The sequence below is a fragment of the Helianthus annuus genome, chromosome 10 (assembly GCF_002127325.2).
Source record: "Helianthus annuus cultivar XRQ/B chromosome 10, HanXRQr2.0-SUNRISE, whole genome shotgun sequence".
Taxonomy (NCBI): domain Eukaryota; kingdom Viridiplantae; phylum Streptophyta; class Magnoliopsida; order Asterales; family Asteraceae; genus Helianthus; species Helianthus annuus.
Window position 1 is genome coordinate 82213953 of NC_035442.2, and position 24829 is coordinate 82238781.

At 41.7% G+C, this 24829-nt stretch overlaps 3 protein-coding genes and 1 non-coding gene across 4 annotated transcripts; 3 read left to right on the forward strand and 1 right to left on the reverse strand.

Annotated features, from left to right (window-relative positions):
* Positions 1-244: 244 nt before the first annotated feature.
* Positions 245-841, reverse strand: LOC110881996. The gene has a single exon (XM_022130109.1). It carries the CDS (start codon positions 839-841, stop codon positions 245-247), a length of 597 nt encoding a protein of 198 aa, XP_021985801.1.
* Positions 842-8908: 8067 nt separating this feature from the next.
* Positions 8909-9601, forward strand: LOC110881993. The gene has a single exon (XM_022130108.1). The coding sequence runs from the start codon at positions 8909-8911 to the stop codon at positions 9599-9601; it is 693 nt and encodes a 230-aa protein (XP_021985800.1).
* A 4664-nt stretch (positions 9602-14265) lies between these two features.
* LOC110881992 lies at positions 14266-15624 on the forward strand. Its single transcript, XM_035978218.1, has one exon. The coding sequence runs from the start codon at positions 14266-14268 to the stop codon at positions 15622-15624; it is 1359 nt and encodes a 452-aa protein (XP_035834111.1).
* An 8944-nt stretch (positions 15625-24568) lies between these two features.
* Positions 24569-24643, forward strand: TRNAF-GAA. The gene has a single exon. It is a non-coding gene; the product is annotated as a tRNA-Phe (tRNA).
* Positions 24644-24829: the final 186 nt, after the last annotated feature.

The window sequence follows — 24829 nt, forward strand, 5'->3', positions numbered from 1 at the left end:
ATTCGCGTTGTTGCCTCGATTTCCATTCCCTCCGTTATTTTTTTTTTTTTTTGGGTAAAGGGTTACCCCGGTGATTCTATATATTCACAACCAAAAAAGCACAAGTAGTGTAGAGAGTCTACACTAGTTCAATCATGAGACACACCCCATGAAAGTCAAACCAAAACCAAACCAAAACAAAACAACCAAAAAAGGAAACGACCACTAGACTACAATCTAGATACAAATAACCAAACACAACTAATCAGCCTCCATCGTCGCCTTTGTCATCCGCATAGATCTCCCATTCTTCAAGAATCTTTCGCACCCTCACGGTATCCTTCAACTTAGCTCCCATCAATTTGTATCGCACTGTTTTGATAATAACATCACTAACCGTCTCAGGAGGTCTCAGTTGATTTTTAAACAACCGAGCATTCCTCTCTTGCCAAATGTTATAAGCAGTAGCCGCAACGAGGAGCTTAGCCACATAAATATCCGCCCGCTTCTGATGACTACGAGCACTAAGCCAGTGAACAACTTCTGACCATTTCGGGCTGACCGAGTTCATACCCCCCCTATCCCGGATTAGCGTCCACACCTGTGAAGAATACTTGCATTCAAAGAACAAGTGTGGGTGGGAATCAAAGTTCTCAAAACACATTAAGCAACACATCATATTCATGTTTTTCCTTCTAGACAAATCCCATTGCAGAATTTTATCCTGTGTAAGGAGCTTACGTTTCATAATCAGCCACATCATGAATGCGTGCCTCGGAATACACTCCTTGTGCACGATTTCCATTTCCACCGCGATTATTGTTCCGATTACCAAAACCTCCTTGGCCACCCCAGCCCGCATTAGCCCAGCAGTTATCCTTCAAGTGTCCAGTTTTTCCACAAGCTTCGCATACTTTTGAACCACAGCGGCCAGAATGGTGACGCTGGCAGGTGTTACACTTGGGATGTGTACCCATATATCCCTTTCCTTTCTTTCCAGGACCAGTTGTAGCTTGGACTGGTGCGCTTGGTTCTCCTTTCCTGCCATCACTGCTTGTGCCTTGTTTGAAGTTTGAGAATTTTCTTTTGTTACCCCCAGACGACTCTACGTGATCTCCTTCTTCTTTTGCTCAACATCAGAAAACTTGTTTAGGCGGACGGCTTCCTCAGTAAGAGCCACGCTCAGATCGATTGCCTCAGTGATTGTTGCCGGCTTTGAAGAGGTCACCATACTTATGATTTGAGGAGCTAAACCCCAAATGAAGCGCTCGATTCACTTGAACTCTGGTGTAACCATATAAGGTACCACATGAGATAAGTCGTGAAACCTCTGAACATATTCCGCAATTTTCGGACCTTCCATCTTCAGATGCCAAAATTCAGTTTCCAACCTTTGAATTTCTTCGCATGAGCTCTTTCAGCTCGTTCCACGTCATTGCGTAAGCTGCGGCTTCACCAAGAGTCTGAACTTGTAAGTTCCACCAAGACAGGGCTCCGTCCAAGAATAGCCCAGACATGTAGGTAACTTGCTGGTCTGGAGCGCACTTGCTCATGCAGAGAACTGATTCTGTCTTCTCGTCCCATCGAACAAAAGCAACAGCACCTCCGGTGCCGTCAAAGTTTACAGGTTTGCAGTCTAGGAACTGCTTGTATGTGCACCCTGCACATGCGTTAGAATATACAAATGGCATTAGCAAACTTGCTAAAGATATCCAAATGTATCGTGGTATGTGTTAATGACTTAATATTACCATGAGGTGGATTGTTATTGCCGTTGTTGTTTGAATTACTCCCGCTAGTTCCTCCTAGTGAGGCTGCGTACTACGCAATGGCGGCAGCAATGACCTGCTGAAGTTCTGCCTCGTTGGTAGGCATGCGTGTCTGGCGTCTTGGAGGCATCTTCTAAAAGATGGTTCACGTAGGCCAGGTCATAGTAAGTAAAGTGTACGTATATAGCAAAAATATCATCACATAACATCTCATGTTATAAATAAATCAAACACATAACATCTCATGTTATAGATCATAAACAATCAATCAAACATCACATATGATGAGAATACTGCGATTGCATTGCCATAAATCGAGACCACAATGTAAAGTTTACAAGTACATAACTGTATCATACAACATCAACGACTAAGGGCTACATCACCCCAGTCCAAAATATCAAATCAGTGTCAACAATATCCAATATACATAACAACAAAAGTCAAGATCAATATGCAGTCTCCCAAAAGCTGTGCAAACTGTGCAATCACCGTCTTCTCAACAAAAGTCTACCCGTGTCATACAAAATGGCCCTAAGCTGATGGCGGTGGAGGAGGGGAAAATGGGAAAAGAACAAACGTCACAAGTGAAGCCATTCCTCCTCTATAGCTCGATGAGAACGCAACAGATACGCTAGCTGCTGCTCCTGAGTCCAAAAACAAGCAGCAGAATCGGGAGATAACGGACGAGGAGGGTGTGATATCGCAGGGTGAGTCTGGCCCTGGCATTGGCATGGTGGTCGCTGTGCTCTCTCAAGCTCCTGCACGCGACGAGTCAGCGCCTCCTGCTGTATCATGAACGACCTGAGAATATCCTCTACATAATAACCCATGTGATAAGGATGATAAGGATCAGATGGCGGCATAATGGGTGGTGAAGTCCTGAGAAAAGGCTCACTAGATGGAGCAAAGGATGGCACAGCAAACGGTGCAACAGGGGGAGCAGCAGTATGATGAGAGATCTGTGGTACAAACTGATCCCCTCCAGTCATGAAAGGTGCATGGCCAAAAGGCTGACGAGATGACCCCTCCCCAGGACGTGGTGGGGGTATGTCCTGGAGAAATGTGACAGGCAAGTCAGTGCGGTGAGCATCAGCGGTGAGTGTGGGAAACAAAGGTACATCCATAGGAACTGAAGTAGATGCTGAAGCAGGTGTAACAGGTACCACAAAAGGCGGGTAGTCATCATCATCGTCTATCCACCCATTTCGAGTGTGCGCATATCGGGGGTCAACATGGGTCGCGAAAAGTGCATGATCGGGCTCCACAGGCACTGGGTCAGGAAGAGGGGCAATAACAAGATCAGCAGGAATATCAGCAATGTGAGGGGCACCAATATGAGCATCAACAGCATGATCATCCTCTAACAGTGGGGCAACAAAATGATGATCATCGACAGGTACGTCATCAATCAAGGGAGCAACAGCTGGTGCATCGGCATGGTCAGGGTCATGCTCGAATGCAGGGTCTGGAGCAACTACTGGCTCGGGGGCCACTGCAGGCTCTGGATCATCAAACTTCATCTTGAAATCAGCGGGATCAGCAAACATGGGATCAACGTGGGCTACGGGATCCTCCATGGGCTGATCTAAATGAATAAACTCAATATCATGGTCTGGATTGAAGTCAGTTGGGAAAACAGGGTCTGAATCATCATCGATATCGTGATCGAACGGAAAACTAGGGGCAGGTGCAGGTGCAGCGGATGACGCTCTATCAGGGTCTGTATCATGGGAATAGTGCCGCACTCCCTGTGCATGTGACGGTGCGGATGCCACAGACTCAAAGGAGTCTGGGACGGGTGAACTAACGAGTGACTCCTCAGCATGGGCATCAGCGAGAAGTAGGAGATCACCAGCAGCAATGTGGGCCTCGCCCTAAAAATCATCCTCGAGTGGATCCTCGTCAAACAAGTCGACATCGTCTTCAGCGACTACGTCAAGGAGCATATCAAGAATAGGGTAAGAGGCAAGGGGTACAGGGACAGGGATCACCGCAAGCGGCAAATCCCCAGCGACAGGGCCATCAGCGGGCTCAACAACGACATCGGGCAGCGCAAATGGATGGAAATCATCGTCGTCCGTGCTGGTAGTATCTGAAGTATACACCTCATGCTCTGATGACACCATGTCGTCCGATACTATAGGCATGGGGTCTGTGGTGTCCGACCCTCTGGTGCCGGATGAAGGCATGTCGTCTGTAACACAAACACACATATGCACAAATAATCAGTCATACAGTCAGATAAACATATTAGTCACAAATAGGCAATCAAGTAGTCCTCCTAGTCCCACTAGCCTAACCTCCCAGCCTCCCACACTGTCTCCCTAGTCCCACTAGACAATTCTCCCAGCCTCCCAGACTGACTCCCTAGTCCCACTAAACAATTCTCCCAGCCTCCCAGACTGACTCCCTAGTCCCACTAGACAATTATTCCCAGCCTCCCAGACTGACTCCCTAGTCCCACTAGACAATTCTTCCCAGCCTCCCAGACTGACTCCCTAGTCCCACTAGACCATTCTTCCCAGCCTCCCAGACTGACTCCCTAGTCCCATTAGACCACCCCCTCAGCCTCCCAGACTGAGCCATAACTAACAAATAAAAATGTGCTCAACATTTGTTTGTAATAACGTTTTGTGACTTGGATCTGGACTTAAGTGGTATGCAATGTAAAAGTGTTTTCGTGAGAGCCCTAGTGATCATAGTCTAGACTCGAGAAGGAATCCTAGTTCGCTATGATCAGAGCTCTGATACCAAGCTGTCACACCCTGGCTTTGCGGAAGCGTGGGTTAATTTGGTGTGACTTCTTAATACCATAGCTTAATATGAAAGTAAAACCATGCAGATCATCCATTGATTTAAGTTTTAAAATAAAAGTAACACAACATTGTCTTAAAGCATTATCACATGCAACGGAAATTACAACCTAATAACATAAAAACTTTGTTTGGAAGACACAACCACAAACTTAAAATAGACTTAGTTTAAGAACTGTGACTCGTCCAGGTAAAAGCCACAACTCCTAAACTTGGATGATCCCATAACTCTAACGCAGCGTGAAAACGTAGCATACCGTGCCAGATCCTTAGTTCCCTGAAATACATGTAAGTTGGAAAAATCAACAAAAATTGTTGAGCGAGTTCATGTGTAGTGAGTATGTAAAACCCTTGTAAGTATAAAAACCCTGGTATGTAGCAAATAAGGAAATAAAGAGATCACCAATGGTTTGCAAGGCCATTGATATGTGTGATGTGCAGTAGGAAGACTCAAACCTAGTAGATTTTTGCGTCGGGCACCAAGTCACCCCGAGGTCGGTACTGTTGGGCCTGGGGCTGGGCTCGCTACACCCAGATAGATCTACCGCTATTGTCCCTCGGTCCTACACTGAGGATTAATGGCCTTCAGTTCCCGCCTACTCACTCACATGATCTAAGTAGTAACCCTCCTTACGCTAATCATACCATGTGTAAAAGTACTCATAATCATAGTAACATGTATTTCAACCCCGCAGTTTAAAAACTGAACACAGTTAAGAGAAAAGGGGGACATGAACTCACAGAAGTGCGTCTCTAACAAGTAATCTCCCAGTCAACCTGCTGTGCGACGACCTACACGTACTAACTTCTATTAGATGAACGGTCGTGCCTTAGCTTATGGTTTAAGTTTTTTTGGAAATAGTTAGACAACTATTTCGTGTTTACACTTCGTAATTATTTGGTAAATATATTTCTTCCCAAGGATGGGGGCTTTAATACATGTGCGTTCGTATAACTTCGAAATATATTATTAAGTCTCACTTAAAATATATTTTATTTCATTTGTCCAAAACATTCTATCTCCAAAACATAAATATTTTTCCCAAAAATATTATATTTTATTTCATAAAATTTTCCCAAAATAATACTTTTATCAAATAAACATGTAAGAGTATTTTTCTGAAAATACGTAAGTTACATTTGTAGTTCGGGTGGTAATAATAATACCGGTACAATTTAAATATTTATTGTGAAGGCGTTCGTATTATCTTGGAGTCGTTATTATTCAGTATTTTCCAGTAATATTATTTTTACTCTAAAAATAATATTTACGTAGTTCACAAAATTATCATGAAATTCACACAAGTGTTACTATGAATAATATATACTAAATATATATTTAACAAGTCTTATTTTTGAAAATCCCACCTCCGACACTTGGTTATTTTGTAATAAAAATCATGGCAAAATTTTATTTGGAAAAATAAGTTAAAAATATGTTCATAACACTTGTTGTAAGAATATTTTCCAAGTGTTATATTTCTGTAAAAATTTTGCCAGAGTTTCCCCTGTAACTGGAGGTGGCCACGCTTACTAGCGTATCATTTTCTTTTCAAAATCCAATCAACAATTTTCTCAACATCATCAAACGATATTCCAACATCAAACTAGTAAAAAATATACATAAATCTCAAACACATGAACTTGTGGATTATGTAAAAGTGTGTAGTAACCTTCCATTATTTTTAGTAGATCTTTCTATCTTTGTAAATAAAATCGGTTTCTTGAAAATCTTATTTTTAAAGAAAATACATTTATACAACTTCTAGTCAAAAATCTCAAAAACATTCCTTTGTTAAATCCTTTTGTTACACAAGTGTCTACACACTTGTTTGTTCACAAAAACACCTTTGTTTCAAGAAAGATCCGGCTTCTAAACATGATTTCATTTTACACTTGGTTCTTCGAAAATACCACTTGTAGATCTTTAGATCTACTAGTTTAGAACTTCATTTTATAAGAAAAATTACTTTTACACAAGTTCATGTTCATACCCTTTACCCAAAAAAAGTAGTAGAGTTCATCATCTAATCATTTTCATACTTTAACATACACTAGTTCATGTTCCATGAACATGACTTAGCCGGGTTAGATGACGATCCGAACTACTACTAGCATCAAACAACATAAAAGAATCATAACAAAACAAGATCCAAGAGTTTTACACTAATATTTACTCATTAACCACCATGTTCATCATTTTTACTAGACTTTAAACTTTGATCTTATATGTTCATGATTTTTATCCGACAAATCTCTTATTAACCACTTTAGACAAGATCAAGAAGGTGATTAGAAGCACTTACAACTAGCTCAAGGCTAGGGAAGAATCTAGGCGAAAAATGGGTGGTTAATAGCGTTGTGGTGAGGTCCTTGTGATTCCGTAAGCACCGGGCTTCCTTGTATGAGATCCTTCACCTTTGTATGTTAATAGAGTGCCTTGATCAAAACTTGAAAATGGTGGGGTGTTGTTAGGGGGGTTCGGCCGAGAGTGTTAAGAGGAGAGGGAGAGATGAATTTTTGTTGCGTGGTGATGTGAATGAATATGATTATCCCTTAAGCATATTTATAACCCATTTCATCTCATTTATCCATCATACAATATGTAGCCAAGATTTTAGACAATTAAATATAATATTCAAAAAATATGTGGTGTGTGTCCCACAAGGGGACCGATTTCGGTCACATGGGGGTAGGGTAATTGGGTTGGTTTCTAACTAGGTAGTTAGGTTAGTTAGTTTAAGTTAGGATTATGATTAGTTATTTGTGTGTAGTGAAATATAACGGATGTTAGGGTATTCGGGGAACCTAACTGGCTCAGAAAAGGAAAAACAGTGTCAATGACAATATTTTTATGTTCCGGGTAAAGTCCGGTTGTTCGGTTGGATACTGATCCGTTAAAGTGCTTAATAAGCATTTAAAGTGTCCTTAATATTATTTTTAGTGACACAAAGAATTCCCGACACTTTGTAAAGTGTCTAGCATTATTTTCCCATGTTTTTGCACTTTACTAGTTATCTTAAATGCTGAATTTTTTATTTAAATGCAGAATTTTGTGTTTAGAAAATGTTTTAGGCACATCCGGTCGCTATAACTATCACCTAGTGACGCAGTTCTACAACCCTCATTTCCCTACACTCTCTACTAGTGTAGTAAACTATTCCCGGCTCATACAGGCCTTAGAGGCAGTGTCTGCCTGATGCTGGCTATATCAGCATGTTTAATGGGTTATCCGTTCATTGTGCTACTGTGCTTTTGTGCATCAAGTTTGTCACTAAAGTTCTGTATGTAAATAGTGGAGTGACAGTTAATAATGTATGATGCAAGTATGGGCATGTATCAGTATTCAAGTAGCAGTTTATCCACAATTGTAAGCAAGCACAGTAATTAAGCAGTATTAATTAATTCGTACGGATACCTGATTTGGTGAGGGTTGTCACACTTTGACCAGACAAAATCTCTAATAATAGGACGAAGCTGTAAGAGTTTACGCCAGCTCCAACAACAATTAGAAACCGTATTGCATACCTAGAAATTTTTACCTCTTAGTCTGTCTGAGTAAATCCAAGCAACCCATAAGGACTCGCGTTTAACCAAGATACTCCAAATATGAGAGGTCATTAGAGCTTTGTTTACATGCCCTATTCTACGAATACCCAAACCACCTTCAAACTTAGGGACATAAACGGACTTCCATGAAGCCTTAGCCTTCCCCTTGTGAAACGAACCTTCAGATGACCATAAAAAGTTTTGCATTTTCGCTTCCAACTCTAGAATAACCCGAGACGGAAGGATGAAAACAGAAGACCAATAAACATGCATCGCAGAGAGAACCGAGTATATAAGCTGCACTCTACCAGCAAAAGAGAGAAGCTTATTTCTCCAGCTCATAATACGTTGATCTAACCTTTCCACTAAGGCACTGCAATCTTTATAAAGAAGTCTAGAAGAGATGAGTGGAACACCCAAGTAGCGAACTGGCAACCATCCCTCCTCAAACGGCATAATATCTAAGATGTGGTCCTTAACATGAGTAGGCACATTACAAAAGAACCCTGTGTTCTTCTGAATACTAGGCACCAATCCAGACATGTTAGTAAACTTTGTAAGAGAGGACATAAAACATTTAGCCGAATTAACATCACCTCTCGCAAATAAGAAAAGATCATCTGCAAAACAAAGATTTATAGTCCGTTGTTTCTCACACTTATTGTGAAACTTGAAAGAAGCACCTATCCGAGTAGCATGCTGAAGAATGCACGTTAGAACCTCCATAACTAGCGTGAATAAATAAGGGGATAACGGGTCTCCTTAACGTAAACCATGCTTACCCATAAAATACCCATGCACATTTCCATTAACCTGGTGGTTCCTACTTTATGTGACAATTCTCGAGATCGGTTGGTTTGGAAAGACTTGGAAGGGAATAATCGTCCATTTTCTTCTTGGGAGGTTTGGAATAATATTCGGCATCATGCAAGTAAAGTACAATGGGGGAATATGGTTTGGTTTAAACAATGCATTCCTAAGCATGCGTTCCATATATGGCTAGTTATTCAAAACAAATTGAAGACACAGGATCGGCTATCTGTTTGGGAAGCGGGAAGTGATACAAATTTGAATCTAATGTGCTGCCGGTTATGCTATTACAACAGGGATTCGAGAGACCATCTCTTCTTTGAATACTCTTTTGCTACGCAGGTTTGGAACAATGTTAGGAGTCTCACCAATATGGAAGATATTAATGGAGGCTGGACCGATATTATGGCTTGGATGAACCACAACTCGTCCTTACAGAAGCCCGACATTGTTGTTAGTCGGTTGGTAGTTGCGGCTGCAACCTACTTTATATGGCAAGAGTGCAACAGCAGGTTGTTTTCTCGGAACCATCGGACGGCTATGGTAGTGTCTCAGGAGATTATTAATACTGTTCGATTGCGGCTTATTTCCCTCAAGTTAAAACAGAGATTTGATAATGGTAGCTTGGTGGAAAAATGGAAGATTCCTGGAAACAATTTAGAGATTGATCCCGGCTAGTTAGTTGTCTTTGTTTGTGGTTTGTTTTTGTTTTTGGCCGTGTTTGGTTTGTTAGCTGGTTTGTGGCCTTGTTGCCTAGTTGTGTTTTGTTGGGATGTTTGTTCCTAGTGTTGGTATGCCAATGCTAGTTTGGGTGTGGTAACTCAGCCACACTTCTGGTTTTTATTTGATTAATAAAATTCACCGGGGTAACCCTTTACCCAAAAAAAAATTAATGCAAATGGAATAGGAAGCTGTTGAAACACACACCATAATCCACTCCAATATTCTGGCATGAAACCCAAACCCAATAAGAACATTTTTCAGGAAACTCCAATCAACCGTATCGTAAGCCTTCTGTATATCCACCTTAAACGTACAACGAGGAGGACCTGAGTTCCTATGATAGTTGTGCATGAGCTCTTGGGTCAACAAAATATTATCTGAGATCTTTCTACCTGGGATAAAGGCAGATTGATTGATACTAATAACCTGATGGGGCATACCTTTTATTCTATCAGCTATGATTTTCGTAATACACTTGAATAAAACATTACAGCATGCAATTGGATGGTAATCAGTAACCATAACCGAAGACGACTTCTTCGGCACAAGAGCAATCAGAGTGTGATTTAATTCACGAAGTAACTTACCCGTGGAGAAAAAATCCATGACTGCTTTAGATATATCATGCCCTACAATCTGCCAAGCAGCTTTGAAAAAAGCAGCAGTAAATCCATCTGGGCCCGGGCCTTGTCGCTAACTATAGAAAATATGGCGGTTTTAATCTCTTCCATGGTAACCTGACGAACCATATGCGAAGCATCCATCGGGTTGACCCATTTAGAAAAGAGATCCGGAGTCGGCTGCATGGAAACATCATCTTGACAACCCAAAAACTTCTCATAATGCTGCACAAAAATAGAATGAACATTATCGGCCTCATACATCACCCCGTTAGCATCCGAAATAACTTGAATCCTGCTCCGATGATTCCTACTCTTTACGGCTGCATGAAAATAAGCGGTATTCGCATCACCCGCCCTTAACCAATCCATTTTTGTTTTTTGTTTCAAAAATCTTTCCTCATCAAGGCATGCCTCCTGAAACGAAGCCGTTAGATTAGTTTCTCGAGCTCTTAGGTCCGTATTCATGGGATCCTGATCAATATTGTGACAACTCGAGTTTCCAAGATTCTATTTTCACATTTATTGCACGTTCATTGTTTGTTTAGTTGTTTACTTGTACAATTAGTTTGCTGTGAAACTGTAACGTTTTGATTCAGTTAAGTATATTGTATTTGAACATGGTTATGTGGTAACTATGAAAGATTTGTCAAATGTATGAACTTGGTGGTGAAACTGTGAACTATTTTGAGTGGTGTACTTATGTAAAAGTTAATACTTGAGGGTGTATAGAGTAATTAGTGAAATCCTAATCATTCTTAACCCTAATCACTCACTAATCACCACACACAAAAACAAAACACGTACTTCCACTTCTCTGATCTTCTCTGGCAATCATCACCATCATCATTGGCACAAGATATTCATCACTTTTGATTTCCTCTCTTTATCTAGAATCAATTCAAGGTAATTGTTACTGATTGTTTGTTGTTTTGATTCTTGATTGTGTGTTTCATGAAAACCCTAGTTCTTCATATGATATTCTGTGATTATTGATTGGATTCTGATTATTGTGATAATGATGTTGATTAGTCATATAATCAATTGCCTGATGATTTAGATGCATGATATGTAGAAATATTGATTGTTGTTTTGATCAGTGCAATGCAAATGTATGAAGTTAGGGTTTCTTGATCGTATGAAGGCATGAATTGTAACTGTTCGATTGTTATTGATTCTGTGACATAATCTTGGGAATTCACGCATGATTGTATGAAGTCAGAGTTTTATGATAATGATATTCCGAACTTTTAAAGTGCATACTTGTTTGTCCGAATGTTAAGAAGGAATAAACGTGTCCGACCTTTAAAACATGTAAACATGTCTGACTTTTAAAGATGATAGCCTATGGTCCGACTTTTATATCATGATTGCTAGTCCGACTTTTCTGAATGACAAGGAATATGTCCGAGTTTTTATAAACTTGCATGTCCGAACTTTAAATAGTGGAGATATGGTCCGAACTTTAGTGCCTTCGTATGTGGTCCGAGTTTTAGGGTGAGCCACCCCTAGTCCGACTTTTGTTTAAGAATATGGGGGTCCGAGTTTTTCATGTAGCGGAGGGGCTGTCCGAGTTTTAACCCCATCCCCTTGTCCGACTTTGTGATCCCTCACCCCCTAGTCCGAGTTTTGTAAGGAATGGCCATGGGTCCGACTTTTTGATGGCTATGGGTCCGACTTTTTGGACAAGGAACAAGATTGTCCGAGTTTTGTGGGAGTAACCCCTGTCCGAGTTTTAGTAACTCATGGGTTGTCCGATTTTCTTTGATGAGCCTTGCCTGAATGTGTTAACTTGTAATATGAGTCCGACCTTCTTGAAAGACATGCACTAGTCCGAATTTCGTTGCAATGATGCTTAGTATGACTTGTGTTAATGCTATTATTATCTGAGTTTACTATCTGTATACTGTATGATACAATAACTGCATGCTACTGTGTGATATGATTCTGTAAGTTACTGTTTGAACATCAAGAACCTGTAAACCCTAATTGAACGTCAACACTTATCTTGGATTTATGTGCAATATACCTTAGGTCGTGAGTAACGGACTTAAACACTAATTAACCCTTGAAGCAATAACATACCGAGCAAACCAAGGTGAGATCGCGGTCTAAACAGGAGTAATGGCTCTGGGCGATTTTGGCGAAATCTGAGAAACCCTAGCTTCTTGCTCATCTGATCTTATTCTTGATTAATCTGGGTTAGCAATTGTGGTGTTGTCGATCCTTCTGAGTAAGGTTTCTAGACTTCTACCGTGGTTTCTAATCTTTTGAAATCAGGTTTAGGGTTTGTTCGTTTCGTTTTTTTCTTGCTAGGGTTTGCTGCCAATTTGCTTGGGTTGAATCTTGATTTACGTGCGTTGGTTTCGTTGCATGTTTTGGAGTTGGTGGTGGATTAGGGTTCTGATTTACTACTAGTCTTTCATCAAGGTATTGGTTCGTTGGTAGATTAGGGTTTGATTTACTTCGCTGGGGTTTTTGTTCCTTGTCGGCCAACTAGGGTTTACGTCTGCATGTGATTGTTTCTTATGAAAATGAGTGCTGAACCGCCTGACATTAATGAGATTTTTTGGAAACCATCTTTGAATGCTGATATTCGTAATCCTCAGCTTGATGATTTGAAGGCAGGCAGTGAGTTTTCTCCTGGGAGCTCCCCTGGGACGGCTCCTGTGCGAGGCATTAGCTTGAAGGTTACGAACATAGAAGGGAATACTATGTTACCGAGAAGGGGGCTATACTCGACTAATAATATCTCCATCCTTGATGGTTTGGCTGCAATATCTAAACCGGTAACACTTGATGAGTCAAGACCATCGTATGCGGATAGGGTTAAGAACGCCAGTCTGATGAAACGTGAAGTCAACTTCAGAAGGCTAGATTCTCACGAGGTGATACAAGACGCTGATGTTGTGATACCTAGAGAGGTAATCCGCAAGGTACAGGAGAAATTCGAAAATGTTCTTTATGGATATTTTCTAGGTAATCGTTTGCCTTATCCTGTAGTTGAATATTATGCTAAGAATATGTGGGCAAAATTTGGTTTTGCAAAAATTATGATGAACTCGGATGGTTTTTTCTTCTTCAAGTTTGATACCAAAGAGGGGATGACAAAAGTGTTGGAGGGTGGACCTTGGCTTATTAGAAAAGTACCGTTGTTTTTGAATGTTTGGTCTCCGTCTGTGAGTCTAAAAAAAGAGGGGATTAAGTCGATTCCGGTTTGGGTAAAGCTGCATAATGTGCCTATATCAGTCTACACGGATGATGGGCTGAGTTTATTAGCATCTAAAATAGGGATTCCGAAAAGACTTGATAGTTATACGGCGGACATGTGTGCTGAAAATTGGGGGAGGAGTAGCTTTGCTCGTGCTCTAATTGAGGTGAATGCTGATAATGAATTAAAGGACCATATAATAGTGGCAATACCGAAGTTAGATGAAGACGGGTATATCACGGAAAGAATCAATGTGGAGTATGAATGGAAACCACATCGGTGTTCGACATGTTGTGTTTTTGGTCATAGTGATCTTACTTGCGGCAAGAATGTGAACGATAAAAAGAAACAAGTGGTAGTGGATGAGGAAGGGTTTGTTACGGATAAGAGGAAGACGGCTCGGGGTGGAACTATTCAAAAGAAGCAAAAAGCTAAATTCATATATAAGCCGAAAGTTAACAAAGCTGGTCCAAATACTTCAGGCACAAAGGATAGTAAAATAGACAAAGCTGGTCCAAGTACTTCAGGCACAAAGGGGTCGAGTACGGTCAATGTCAAAACGTCGAATGCATTTGATGTTCTTGATTCTGGAGAGGGGGATGGGAATGAGAGTTTACCTGGTAACGTAGATGGTACAAATGAGAAGGATGGTTACTCGGATCATGGCATAGATGATATTTTAGATGATATGCCGACGGAAATGGCTAAGTTTATGTCCAATAAACAGCAAATTAATATCTCTGAGGGGGCAAGCACTCCCGGTTCTACGGGTTTAAATGGGTAGTTTAATGACTTGGAATATTAGGGGCTTGAACCGGCCCCTGAAACAAAGTGAGGTTCGAACCATTGTCGCAGAGAATAAGTTAGAGTTGTGTGCTATCCTTGAATCGCATGTGAATATTGGTAATCTGGCTAAAGTTTGTAAGTTTGTGTTTCGTAATTGGAATTGGACTTCCAATGGTGGTGTTTGCAGCCGTGGTACAAGAATTATTTTGGGATGGAATGCGGATAATCTAGACGTTATGGTCCTTGCTCAATCGGATCAAATTATGCATACTCAGGTAATTTTTAAGGCTAGCAAAAGAGTTTTATTTTGTTCGTTTGTCTACGCGGAGAACAAGTATATAGATCGGAGAGCGCTTTGGGCTGATTTATGTAAGCATAAGATGTTTTGTCATGATAAGCCGTGGGTGGTAATGGGGGACTTTAATTCTGCCCTCAACATTGAAGATTCGTTATGCGGGGTTTCTAAACAGTCTATTGGCATGCGAGAATTTCAGGAGTGTATTCAACAAACTGAATTGATGGATATAAATGCGCATGGGCTGCAGTATACTTGGAATCAAAAGCCTAAGAGTGGAGTCGGCTTATTAAAAAAGATAGATCGTATAATGGGTAATGTGACGTTTTTAGACATGTTTCCCTCTGCTTATGCGTTGTTTCATCCGTTTCGGGTTTCCGATCACACTCCGTGTATCCTTAAAATTCTCGGCTCCAATGGGTCTCGGCCAAAGCCATTTAAGTTTCCGAACTTTATCGCTACCAAGCCGGAATTTAAGGACATTGTTAAACTGGAGTGGACGAAGAGTGTGGAGGGGATTGCCATGCTTTCGGTTGTGAAGAAGTTAAGGAACTTAAAACCTAAGTTGAGAAAGCTATTTTTCGATCAGGGAAACTTACATGTGAAAGTTGATAATTTGCGAAAGGAGTTAGATGATATTCAGGCCCGGATGGATCGTAATCCGTGGAGTGTGCATCTGCGTCAAAAGGAAGCACAATGCCTTAAAGATTTTCAAGCGGCTGCCTATGATGAGGAGTGCTTTCTGAAACAGAAATCTAAGGTAGATTGGCTCTGTGCTGGAGATTCGAACACAAAATATTTTCATAACATAGTGAAAACGAGGAATGCTAGAGCTAGGATTTATAGTGTTATGGATACTATGGGGGTGAGACATGAGGGTGAAGATGTTGCTGATGCTATGGTTTTGCATTATTCAAGTTTTTTGGGTATGGAGCATCCGGTTGAGACAACCAATCTGGAAAACCTGTTTACTAATGTTCTTAGTGACGAAGATGCGGTGTACATGATTCGCCCGATTACTCGTGAAGAGGTTAAGAATGCCATGTTTAGTATTGGTGAGGATTAGGCCCCCGGGCCTGATGGGTACACATCGACGTTTTTCAAGAAAGCTTGGGAGATAGTGGGGAATGAAGTTACTGATGCGGTTTTACAGTTTTTTGAAAACGGTAAACTTCTTAAACAAATTAATCACACTCTTCTTGCTTTACTTCCGAAAAAAGACATACCGGATTCGGTGTTGGACTATCGGCCGATATCATGTTGCAATGTTGTGTACAAATGTTTATTAGCAAGATTATTACTGATCGGTTGAAAGGTAGTCTGGGTTCGCTGGTGAGCATTAACCAATCAGCTTTTGTGCCGGGAAGGAAGATTTCGGATAATATTCTCCTCACGCAGGAATTGATGCACAACTATCATTTGAATAGGGGTCCGGCCAGGTGTGCATTCAAAATTGACATTCAGAAAGCATATGACACGGTCAACTGGAGTTTTTTGGAGGATGTTCTATCTCGGTTTGGGTTTCATCGGACAATGGTGAACTGGATCATGACGTGTGTGTCCACGGTCTCGTACTCATTATGTATTAATGGGAGCTTGCATGGTTACTTCAGGGGTAAGCGTGGCTTAAGGCAAGGTGATCCAATGTCTCCCTACTTATTTACACTAATTATGGAGGTCCTATCACTTTTGCTTAGACGAGCAGCTAGTACGCCTTTTAAATTTCATGCCCATTGTGCTAAGGAGAAAATAATTAACGTGTCATTTGCGGATGATTTATTTATCTTTGTGCATGGTGATGTGGTTTCGGTTAAGAAGATTAAAGAAGCGCTGGAAATCTTTACTAAGACCTCAGGTCTTGTGCCCAGTCCAGCTAAGAGTACGGTTTTCTTTTGCAATGTTCCACACTCGATTCGACAGGAAATTCTGGATATTATGCCTTTTCAGGAGGGTGTTCTGCCGGTCCGCTATCTTGGGGTCCCGCTAATCTCATCAAGACTCCTGTATAAAGATTGTACGATCCTCATTGAGCGTATGGAGAAAAAGATTGTTAATTGGGCAACTAAAGCTTTGTCTTTTGCTGGTCGGTTACAACTTATTAACTCGGTTCTCTCTTCGATGCATATCTATTGGGCCTCTGTGTTCATTATTCCGGCCAGAGTTGTTAAGGAGCTTGAGAAGCGTATTCGTAGATTTTTATGGAATGCAGGTTTGGATGGTAAAGTTCGTGCTAAGGTGGCTTGGGAAGCAGTGTGTTTGCCGAAAAATGAAGGGGGCTTGGGCATTAGAAGTATTTCGGATGTCAACAAATCGCTTATGGCAAACCATATTTGGAGCATCATAACTAACCGGGATTCTATTTGGGTTCGGTGGATTCATGAGTATAAGCTTAAAGGTCGGAACTTTTGGGAGATTCCATGTCGTGGGAGTATGAGTTGGGGATGGCGAAAGATTTTATCTATTCGTCATACTATTCGGCCACACATATGGTCATCCATTCAGAGTGGTGTCCAAACCAATGTTTGGAGTGATATGTGGTGTTCGCTAAGTCCGCTTAGTGCGTTTATTTCTCCTCGGGCCATTGCCAATGACGGGTTCTCGTTACAATCTTCTGTTGCGGATGTTATTGACCAGAATGGTCACTGGAAGTGGCCGCAAGCTTGGTTGGATCTTTTTCCGGTTTTATTCACGCTTTCAGTTCCAAATCTTGTTCCTGGTACCATGGATCGTTTGGAGTGGAAGGATTTGAATGGCAAAATGTGCGAGTTCCAATCGGCTCAGGTTTGGAATACTATTCGGAGTAGGGAGAACCAGGTCATGTGGACTAATATGGTGTGGTTCTCTCAATGCATTCCGAGGCATTCGTTTCATTTATGGCTGGCGTTTCGTAATAAATTGAAAACTCAGGACCGGTTGACAGTTTGGGAAGCAGGCAGTCTCACAAATTTAAATTTGATGGCCTGTCCGTTATGTTACGCGGATCGTGAGAGTCGAGATCACTTGTTTTTCCGTTGTTCTTTTGCGGATCAAGTGTGGAATAATGTTAAGACTTTCGTTCAGTTGGGGAGTGTGGATAACTCGTGGGATTCGTTACTACTTTGGGTGGATCAGCATTCCAGCTCTAAGAAAGCGGATCATGTGATTTGTAAGTTGCTGATTGCTGCGTCATCTTACTACATTTGGCAAGAGAGGAATAACAGAATCTTTAAAAATCAGAAGAGAACGGTAGATCAAGTGGTCGAGGTAATTAAAAATTCGGTTCGGTTGCGTTTGATGGGATTCAGATTTCGGCTGGTTTCAACGAAGAAAAGGATTTTAAAGCTGTGGAAGATTGAAGAGAATGAAGATAATGTAGCGCTTCCAGGCTAATTGTGTCTAGTTGTTAGGGTTTGGTTTTGGTTGTTTGTTTGGTTGTCATTGAGTGGTTGTTTCTGGTTGTGTTGCTTGTTGTCCTAGGCTTGGTTGTCAAGTCTAGTTGGTGTGTCGCATTGATACTGTAACACCCCCCAAAATTTCACCTGCGGAAACCCCGCGAGGCGTGTTATGCATCAGAGTACGAGCCACCAATCACATTGAACCAATGATAAATATTTAAATAAGTCATGACATTAATTTACCAAAATAAGTTGTCAACATAATATTAATTCTCAAAAATTGTGTAGCGGAAGCATGTAATAAGTTGTTTAGCAATTGTTTCATAATAACGCTTAAACCAATGTATCAAATGTAATTTAATCCAAGAGCCTCGATCCATGACCACTCCAGCACTCCCAGATAGCAAGCTTCCCAATTCCAAGATACCTAATGACCTGCGAGCATGTAACACGTGTATCAGACAAAGCTGGCGAGTTCACAGTTTTAGAAAACGTTTGTTACCCGTTGTATGTAAAACAGTCCAATAACCAATGCAAGTAATATTGTTAATATCTCAATTCCGAACAATGACGGCTCCTGAAATACACGACTGCCCTTCCCACGTACTCCTATCTAGTACTGGGCCAGACTGGGTCATTAGTTCACCTCCGTCTTCTACAGTCACCGTAGTGAGTGGACATGGCCTAGCTCGTGGCTTCAGCTATATCCGGGTTTGATGAGTCTTGTGCCGCCTATTCTGAATCAAAATGTTCCGGATAAGTTGATATGGAAGGATAGAGATGCTAAGCATAGGGAGTTCAGTACTTATGAAGCCTGGGATAACGTTCGTTCGCGGGGGGAAGAGGTTCTTTGGGCTGAGCTGGTGTGGTTTTCTCAGTGTATCCCGAGGCATTCGTTTCACATGTGGCTTGTTATAAAAAACAAGCTCAAAACTCAAGATCGGATGGGGATATGGGACGCAGGTAGTGCAACTAATTTAAACCTTATGTGTTGTCCGCTTTGCTGGAACGGTAAAGACTCTCGTGATCACTTATTTTTCCAATGCTCGTTTGGGTTGCAAGTGTGGAATATGGTTAAAGATTTGGCGTACATGGAAACAGTCGATGCCAATTGGGATTCTATTATGAATTGGTTTTATCATAATCCTTCGGGTAAGTCGTCAGAATTTTTAGTTGGTAAAATGGTTGTTGCGGCTTCAACTTATTTTATATGGCAAGAGAGGAACAATAGATTATTTTCTACAAAGCAGCGGGAGGCTACCTTGATTGCTAATATTATTCTCCATACGGTCCGCATGAAGTTGATGACGTTCAAGCCAGGGAGAGGATCCAAGAGTCCGTTATTGCTAGAGCGGTGGAAGTTCCAAGTCAAGGCTATGAGCATTGATCCAGGCTAGAGTGGATAGGTAGTCTTTGTGTGTCTTGTTGTTGCCATTGTTTTGGCTTCTGGTCGTGTTTTGATGTGGTTGTTTTTGTTTTGTTTGGTCGTGAATGCTTGTTGGTGTTTTTGGTTTTGCTAGTCTTGGTATGCCAAGGCTAGCCCTAGTGTGCCTCTCTGGCCCACTCGTGTTATTCTTTATTCTTTATATAAAATTCACCGGGGTAACCCTTTACCCAAAAAAAAAAGAGGGTGCCAAACCTAAGTAGCGCTACTAACTAATACCCGATGAGGGACTTACAAAAGATGATAGGTGAGAATATTAACCAATATACTCGTTTTAACCCAAAGACACATTCCCCCCATGGGATACCCACTGACTGTCCCCAACCACTGGGACGCATGCTCGAATGTAGTGAACTCACCTTGGTTTGCTCGGTAGAATTAGTTACTTGTTTCACAACAGTGATTTACCAAGCCCTATGATAGTTACACATAACAATCAGTTTGTATACAAGCACAACACGTATCATTTCACATTCAGTCATCAGCTAGTGTACACGAATACAAGTGTTAACATTCATCACTAAGCATGGTATACCAATTAATTATGCACAAATTCCATCATTCAAAGTATGTTCATAACCCCTCAATATCTTTCGATTCACACATATCCTTCGATTCACACATATCCTTCGATACACATATCCTTCGATTCACACATATCCTTCGATTCACACATATCTTTCGGTCATACATATCTTTCGATCATAGTTATCTTTCGAACAACTATTATCCTTCGGTCAAACAGTTACGTTGTTTCCCTAATTTAAGCAGAATTTGTTACAATCAACCATTAATTCGATTGGCCAATATAACCGTTTCCTTAGTTACAGTTTCGATTAACACAATATCAACAAATCAATTTGTAACATATAGATCAAACAAGGCAAATTTAAGCTATCTCATAAGAACCCTAATCCAAACCAACATGAACAACATTCTCAAAACCTTGAATAAACATATAGACTTAACAACATGAAGCTGATTACATGCATACCCGATTCCCTAGCACAGGATTATCCATCCATATCACAGCCGACTACATTTGACAACATTCTAATCATGATGCCCTAATCCAAAACATAACATGTTAGTCGATTGCCATTTAATCAGTTTTAAATTATTTTCATGGAACCTAACCCGCAAGAACATCAACACGCAATTCATATCGTTCACCACATTGACAGCCCTAATCATACTAATCCAAACATGAAATCATATAATCGTTTAATAAAGAAAACAACATAAGACACTAACCGAGGAACTGGAAGATATGATAATGATGATCACGACAAGAGGGGGGGGGTCCTTGACTACTGCCGCCGCACAAGAGAGGTTTCTAGGGTTTGGAATATGATTGAATGTTTTGTGCTAGGCATCTACGTAACGTCATATAATGTTAATGGGGGTTTTGGGCTGGTAACAAGTTGGGCCGAAAGTTAAGGTCTTTAGTCGAAAGATCTTGGCTCGAAAGACTTGAATTCCAGCCGAAGGATCCTAGCTCGAAGGATTTTATCTTAAGTCGAAAGATAGAGTCTTGGATCGAAGGATCTCATTACTTTCGGTCGAAGGATCACCTTATGTCTTAGGGTCGAAGGATTAGTATCAAGTGTTTAACGCGTTAATCAGTAACAAGTTTGTAACATAATCCCACTAGCACAATGATCTTTCAAGATGCCAAGAATATGTGAATTCAACAAAAGAGTCGTGGAATAGAATAATACTAACCTCGAGAATTCGGGTTGTCACATCATCCCCAACTTGAAAGAAATTTCGTCCCGAAATTTGACAAGTAAGTACGAGAAAGTGAAGTGGCAATTCAAGATTGCTGTGGATTTTCCTCAGGTGTTACATCATCCCCAACTTGAAGAGGAATTTCGTCCCGAAATTCACCAGTGATAACCATGGTTGGTTCAACCTCTTGAACCATTGAGGATATTAAAGTTTCGACAAATCCTTACATTCCTATGTAGACTCCAGTCCACGTATTGAGGTTTAACAAATCCACACGATTGTCTTACAACTTATGCTAGCGAGCCTTGACTCCTTAGTCCGTGTTTTCGATAGGTTCCCTGATAAATACAACTGTTCCGATGACTTCATATTCCGACCAGGGTATCATAAGGGTTTTCATCGGACAACACAGTCCTACATCCATGGCATACATACCATTACGACAGTTATCCCACTCCTTCAATTAGCCCGAGTTTGTGAGCCATGTCACCGTTTTATTCCAGAAATTCGAATGTTCCCACGCGTCGAAAACTACGATTACCATGTTTACTATAGCGTATCGCACCCTTCTAGGGTGATACTTTCGATTATGACACTCTCGTCCACAACAAACTTCCGGAGTTTCTTAAGCTTATCAGTTTTTCCTAGAAGTTACGCGTTGCCATCAAACAATTTCCGATCTAACAATCTTCAAGGGTTTTGAGCTCAAATCCTGGTTCTGCGATTAGTTATCACCCACCTTAATTCAACAAGGAGATTAGTGTTACTGTCCAAGCGTTGCCCCAAACAAGGTTATATGCATACTAATACGGTAACAGCTGCTGTAGACTCACCCAAAGATAAGCGTCCTTCCAGTTCTACTACAGTTAACCATACACATGCTCACAGCATGTCCTCGTGTGCAAGGATGGTTCGTTTACTCTGATCGTTTGCCCCCACGGTGATACTATATGTCCATGCCCAGACGTAAACCGAGGGTACCGTGTATTGCCTGTCATACATCAGGTATGGTTCCAAAATCGGAAGTAACAGGAGTTGGCACCTCGTGCTTGAGACCGCCTCTCTCAGAAGAACATCCACAGCTTGTGAAGACCCGCTAGTTTTCTAGAATGTAAGGGAGTGCGCTGGTTTCGTGAGGCAATTCACGATCACCAGGTGATATCGGTTCCGTTCTGAGTTTAGGTAGATCAAAGACAAATTCATGGTGTTTGTTCTCGTTTCCATACGGGTGTTTCTGGTTACTGCCCAAACAAGTAGGTTTCCGGGGTTCCACCTTGACTTTCGCGCATGTCCAACATCGTTCACATGTAGTGCTATGGGGCCTTTCTGCCCGGTCATTCATACGAGGCTTAAAATCCTAATATCTCCTATCAAGTCCAGACTACTGAAACGTCGGAGTCGGTGTGCCTTGCCCAGTATGAGTTCCATACAGCTGCTGTATAGTGGGATCCACATCTGTTTTATGAGCTAACGAATATCGTCCGCCTTGCCAAAAGTTGCTTCTCCATGGCTTGCATGAACCCAGCTTGTGAATTCTCCTCCATCAGGTTTTCACTTCGAACAAGGTGAGTCTGGTCAGGTGGGTCAGAGTGGATAGCGAACTGCAAGGTCGTGCACGTTCAGGTCTCACGGTCGTAATCATCCAAAAGTTCCATCCAGCGTTCTCATCAACTGATAAAGCTTCTTTCGTGGTCAGGGTACACGGGAGGCCCTTGTGATCGGTCTAAGTAACGCGTTCGGTACCGCCCAAGTAATGCCTCCAAGTGAGTCCAAAGGCCACGATTTCTACCACCGGTTGTGTGTCGTGCTGTTCTTCTTCGTAACTCCATTACGTAAGTCGTCACTTTCTTGTGTTGCGTCGGCGTGTAACTGGGACTCCGATTCAAACATGATGATATACCACTGTATTACCCACACCCTCGGGTGAAACGATGCTCAGCGTCTTGCAGAGTTAAGATTCGAAAGTTGGAAAGGCGTCCTCCTGTTCTGTCCTTCGTAATCACATCACTCGGCTGTACTAGAGAGGTCTAAGTTTTGGTGGTTTCCGGAATCCTTACGATTAATCTGCGGTAACATCAAGCGGAACCAGGTAATCGTTGTAGCCTCGGGGAATTCTTCAGTGTCGATCAGTTTCCAACCAAAACGGGTCTTAGCGAGATCCACGTGCATCCCTGCTTCATTGATTATATGGCCCACCCAAGACGCCTCTCGAACCCAGAAGTTACATTCATCGAGACTTCGTGCGGTATGGCTCCTCCCTCAGGGGCTCTCCTAATAAAATGCAAGAATGCCTGTGATGTTCTTTTTCTCTTGGGGAAAGATTCGGAACGTCATCGAATAACATGGTTGGTTCACATGATACGTAAAGCTGCGGGTGTGATGACCACCCCAAAGGTCATGGGGTACAAAGTCGCATGGCTGAATTGCGTCGGATGTGTCGCTTTAATAATCTTTTCCCCCTGGACTTTCATCTGATAAAGCTCGTTCCTTGCAACTAGTCGATGGGTCGTCAATACACGGTCATAGAAAACGGTTCCTTGACTGTCACCTTGATGAGTTCCCGATAATCAGTACACACACCAAAAGGCAAATCTTCCCGGATATATCTGGGGCTTTCCAACGCGAAGACTAGGTCTGACGACCTTCTTGCCGAACAGTTCTCATAGTGGCTTATACTGCTCTTGCACCCATCCTGATGCAAGACAGTAAGAGTACGAGTATTCGGAGCTTCCTCTGATCGTGAGATCAACGAGTTTCTGACTAATAATTGTGGTGATATGTCTAAAAGTTCTTCGAGTTGTACATTGAGATTAGTCACGACAATTGATAGATCCTCGTTCTTATCGCCCTTTGTCTGATTATTAGAGTTAGTTGCTACTACAGTGAGGTCATCCCTTCATAGACGCTTTCTGGGCTGTCATTACCGACACGATGCAAATCTTCTCACCACTCTGGTACTTCAATGCATAAAGTGACGCTAAATTTCTTCACACAGGGTGCGTCTAGTTAATGAACCATTACTGACCACCATCTCGTAACTACCCAGGATAGTAGGAGTGAGACCGGTGTCGCATGCCTGTCTCCCGTAGGGTCGAGTTTGTGTCCCAACTAACATGTGAAGTCGCAGTGACTTGCCATCAGCCGGTTCCATAACATGTTTGGTTTTGCGAATCATCAGGGTTAAACAGAATTAGAGCGAAACGATTTTCTACCCATCCAAACCACCATGTTGTTATTGTCCTATCGTTGCTCACATCAATCCTAACTTCCTTTCCGTGAGCACCACTGCCGGTGCAATTGTTACAGTCACGCGGATTCCTCCCGTATTGACATCGCTCTCGTGGTTGTGGTCGTTTTTGAATTATCGACGTCCAATACATGCCGAAAGCACCTTCATTTTCATACAGTAGGCCACTATTACAAGTACCTGGTTGTCGCGAATACTGTTGCTCTAATTGTACACAGTAGGATAGCTCAGTTGGGAGAGCGTCAGACTGAAGATCTGAAGGTCACGTGTTCGATCCACGTTCACCGCATCACAATTTTCCTCTCTTCACACTTCGTGCCGAGTTCCAAGGAGCTACTCGTGGTGCTGGAAGTTACACATTCCACACTAGAATCTGTTATCACTGCTAAAGTTCAGATTGGTTTGTAACAGTTGACTCCCACGAGTTACTGACCAGAGTTAAAACTTAGATTGGAGTCAGTTCGCTGGTGTTCGT

What these genes read in the sequence shown, in the direction of transcription:
- LOC110881996 (XM_022130109.1), bottom strand. Translation starts at nt 841, where the DNA reads ATGCGGGCTGGGGTGGCCAAGGAGGTTTTGGTAATCGGAACAATAATC.
- LOC110881993 (XM_022130108.1), top strand. Translation starts at nt 8,909, where the DNA reads ATGCACATTTCCATTAACCTGGTGGTTCCTACTTTATGTGACAATTCT.
- LOC110881992 (XM_035978218.1), top strand. Translation starts at nt 14,266, where the DNA reads ATGACTTGGAATATTAGGGGCTTGAACCGGCCCCTGAAACAAAGTGAG.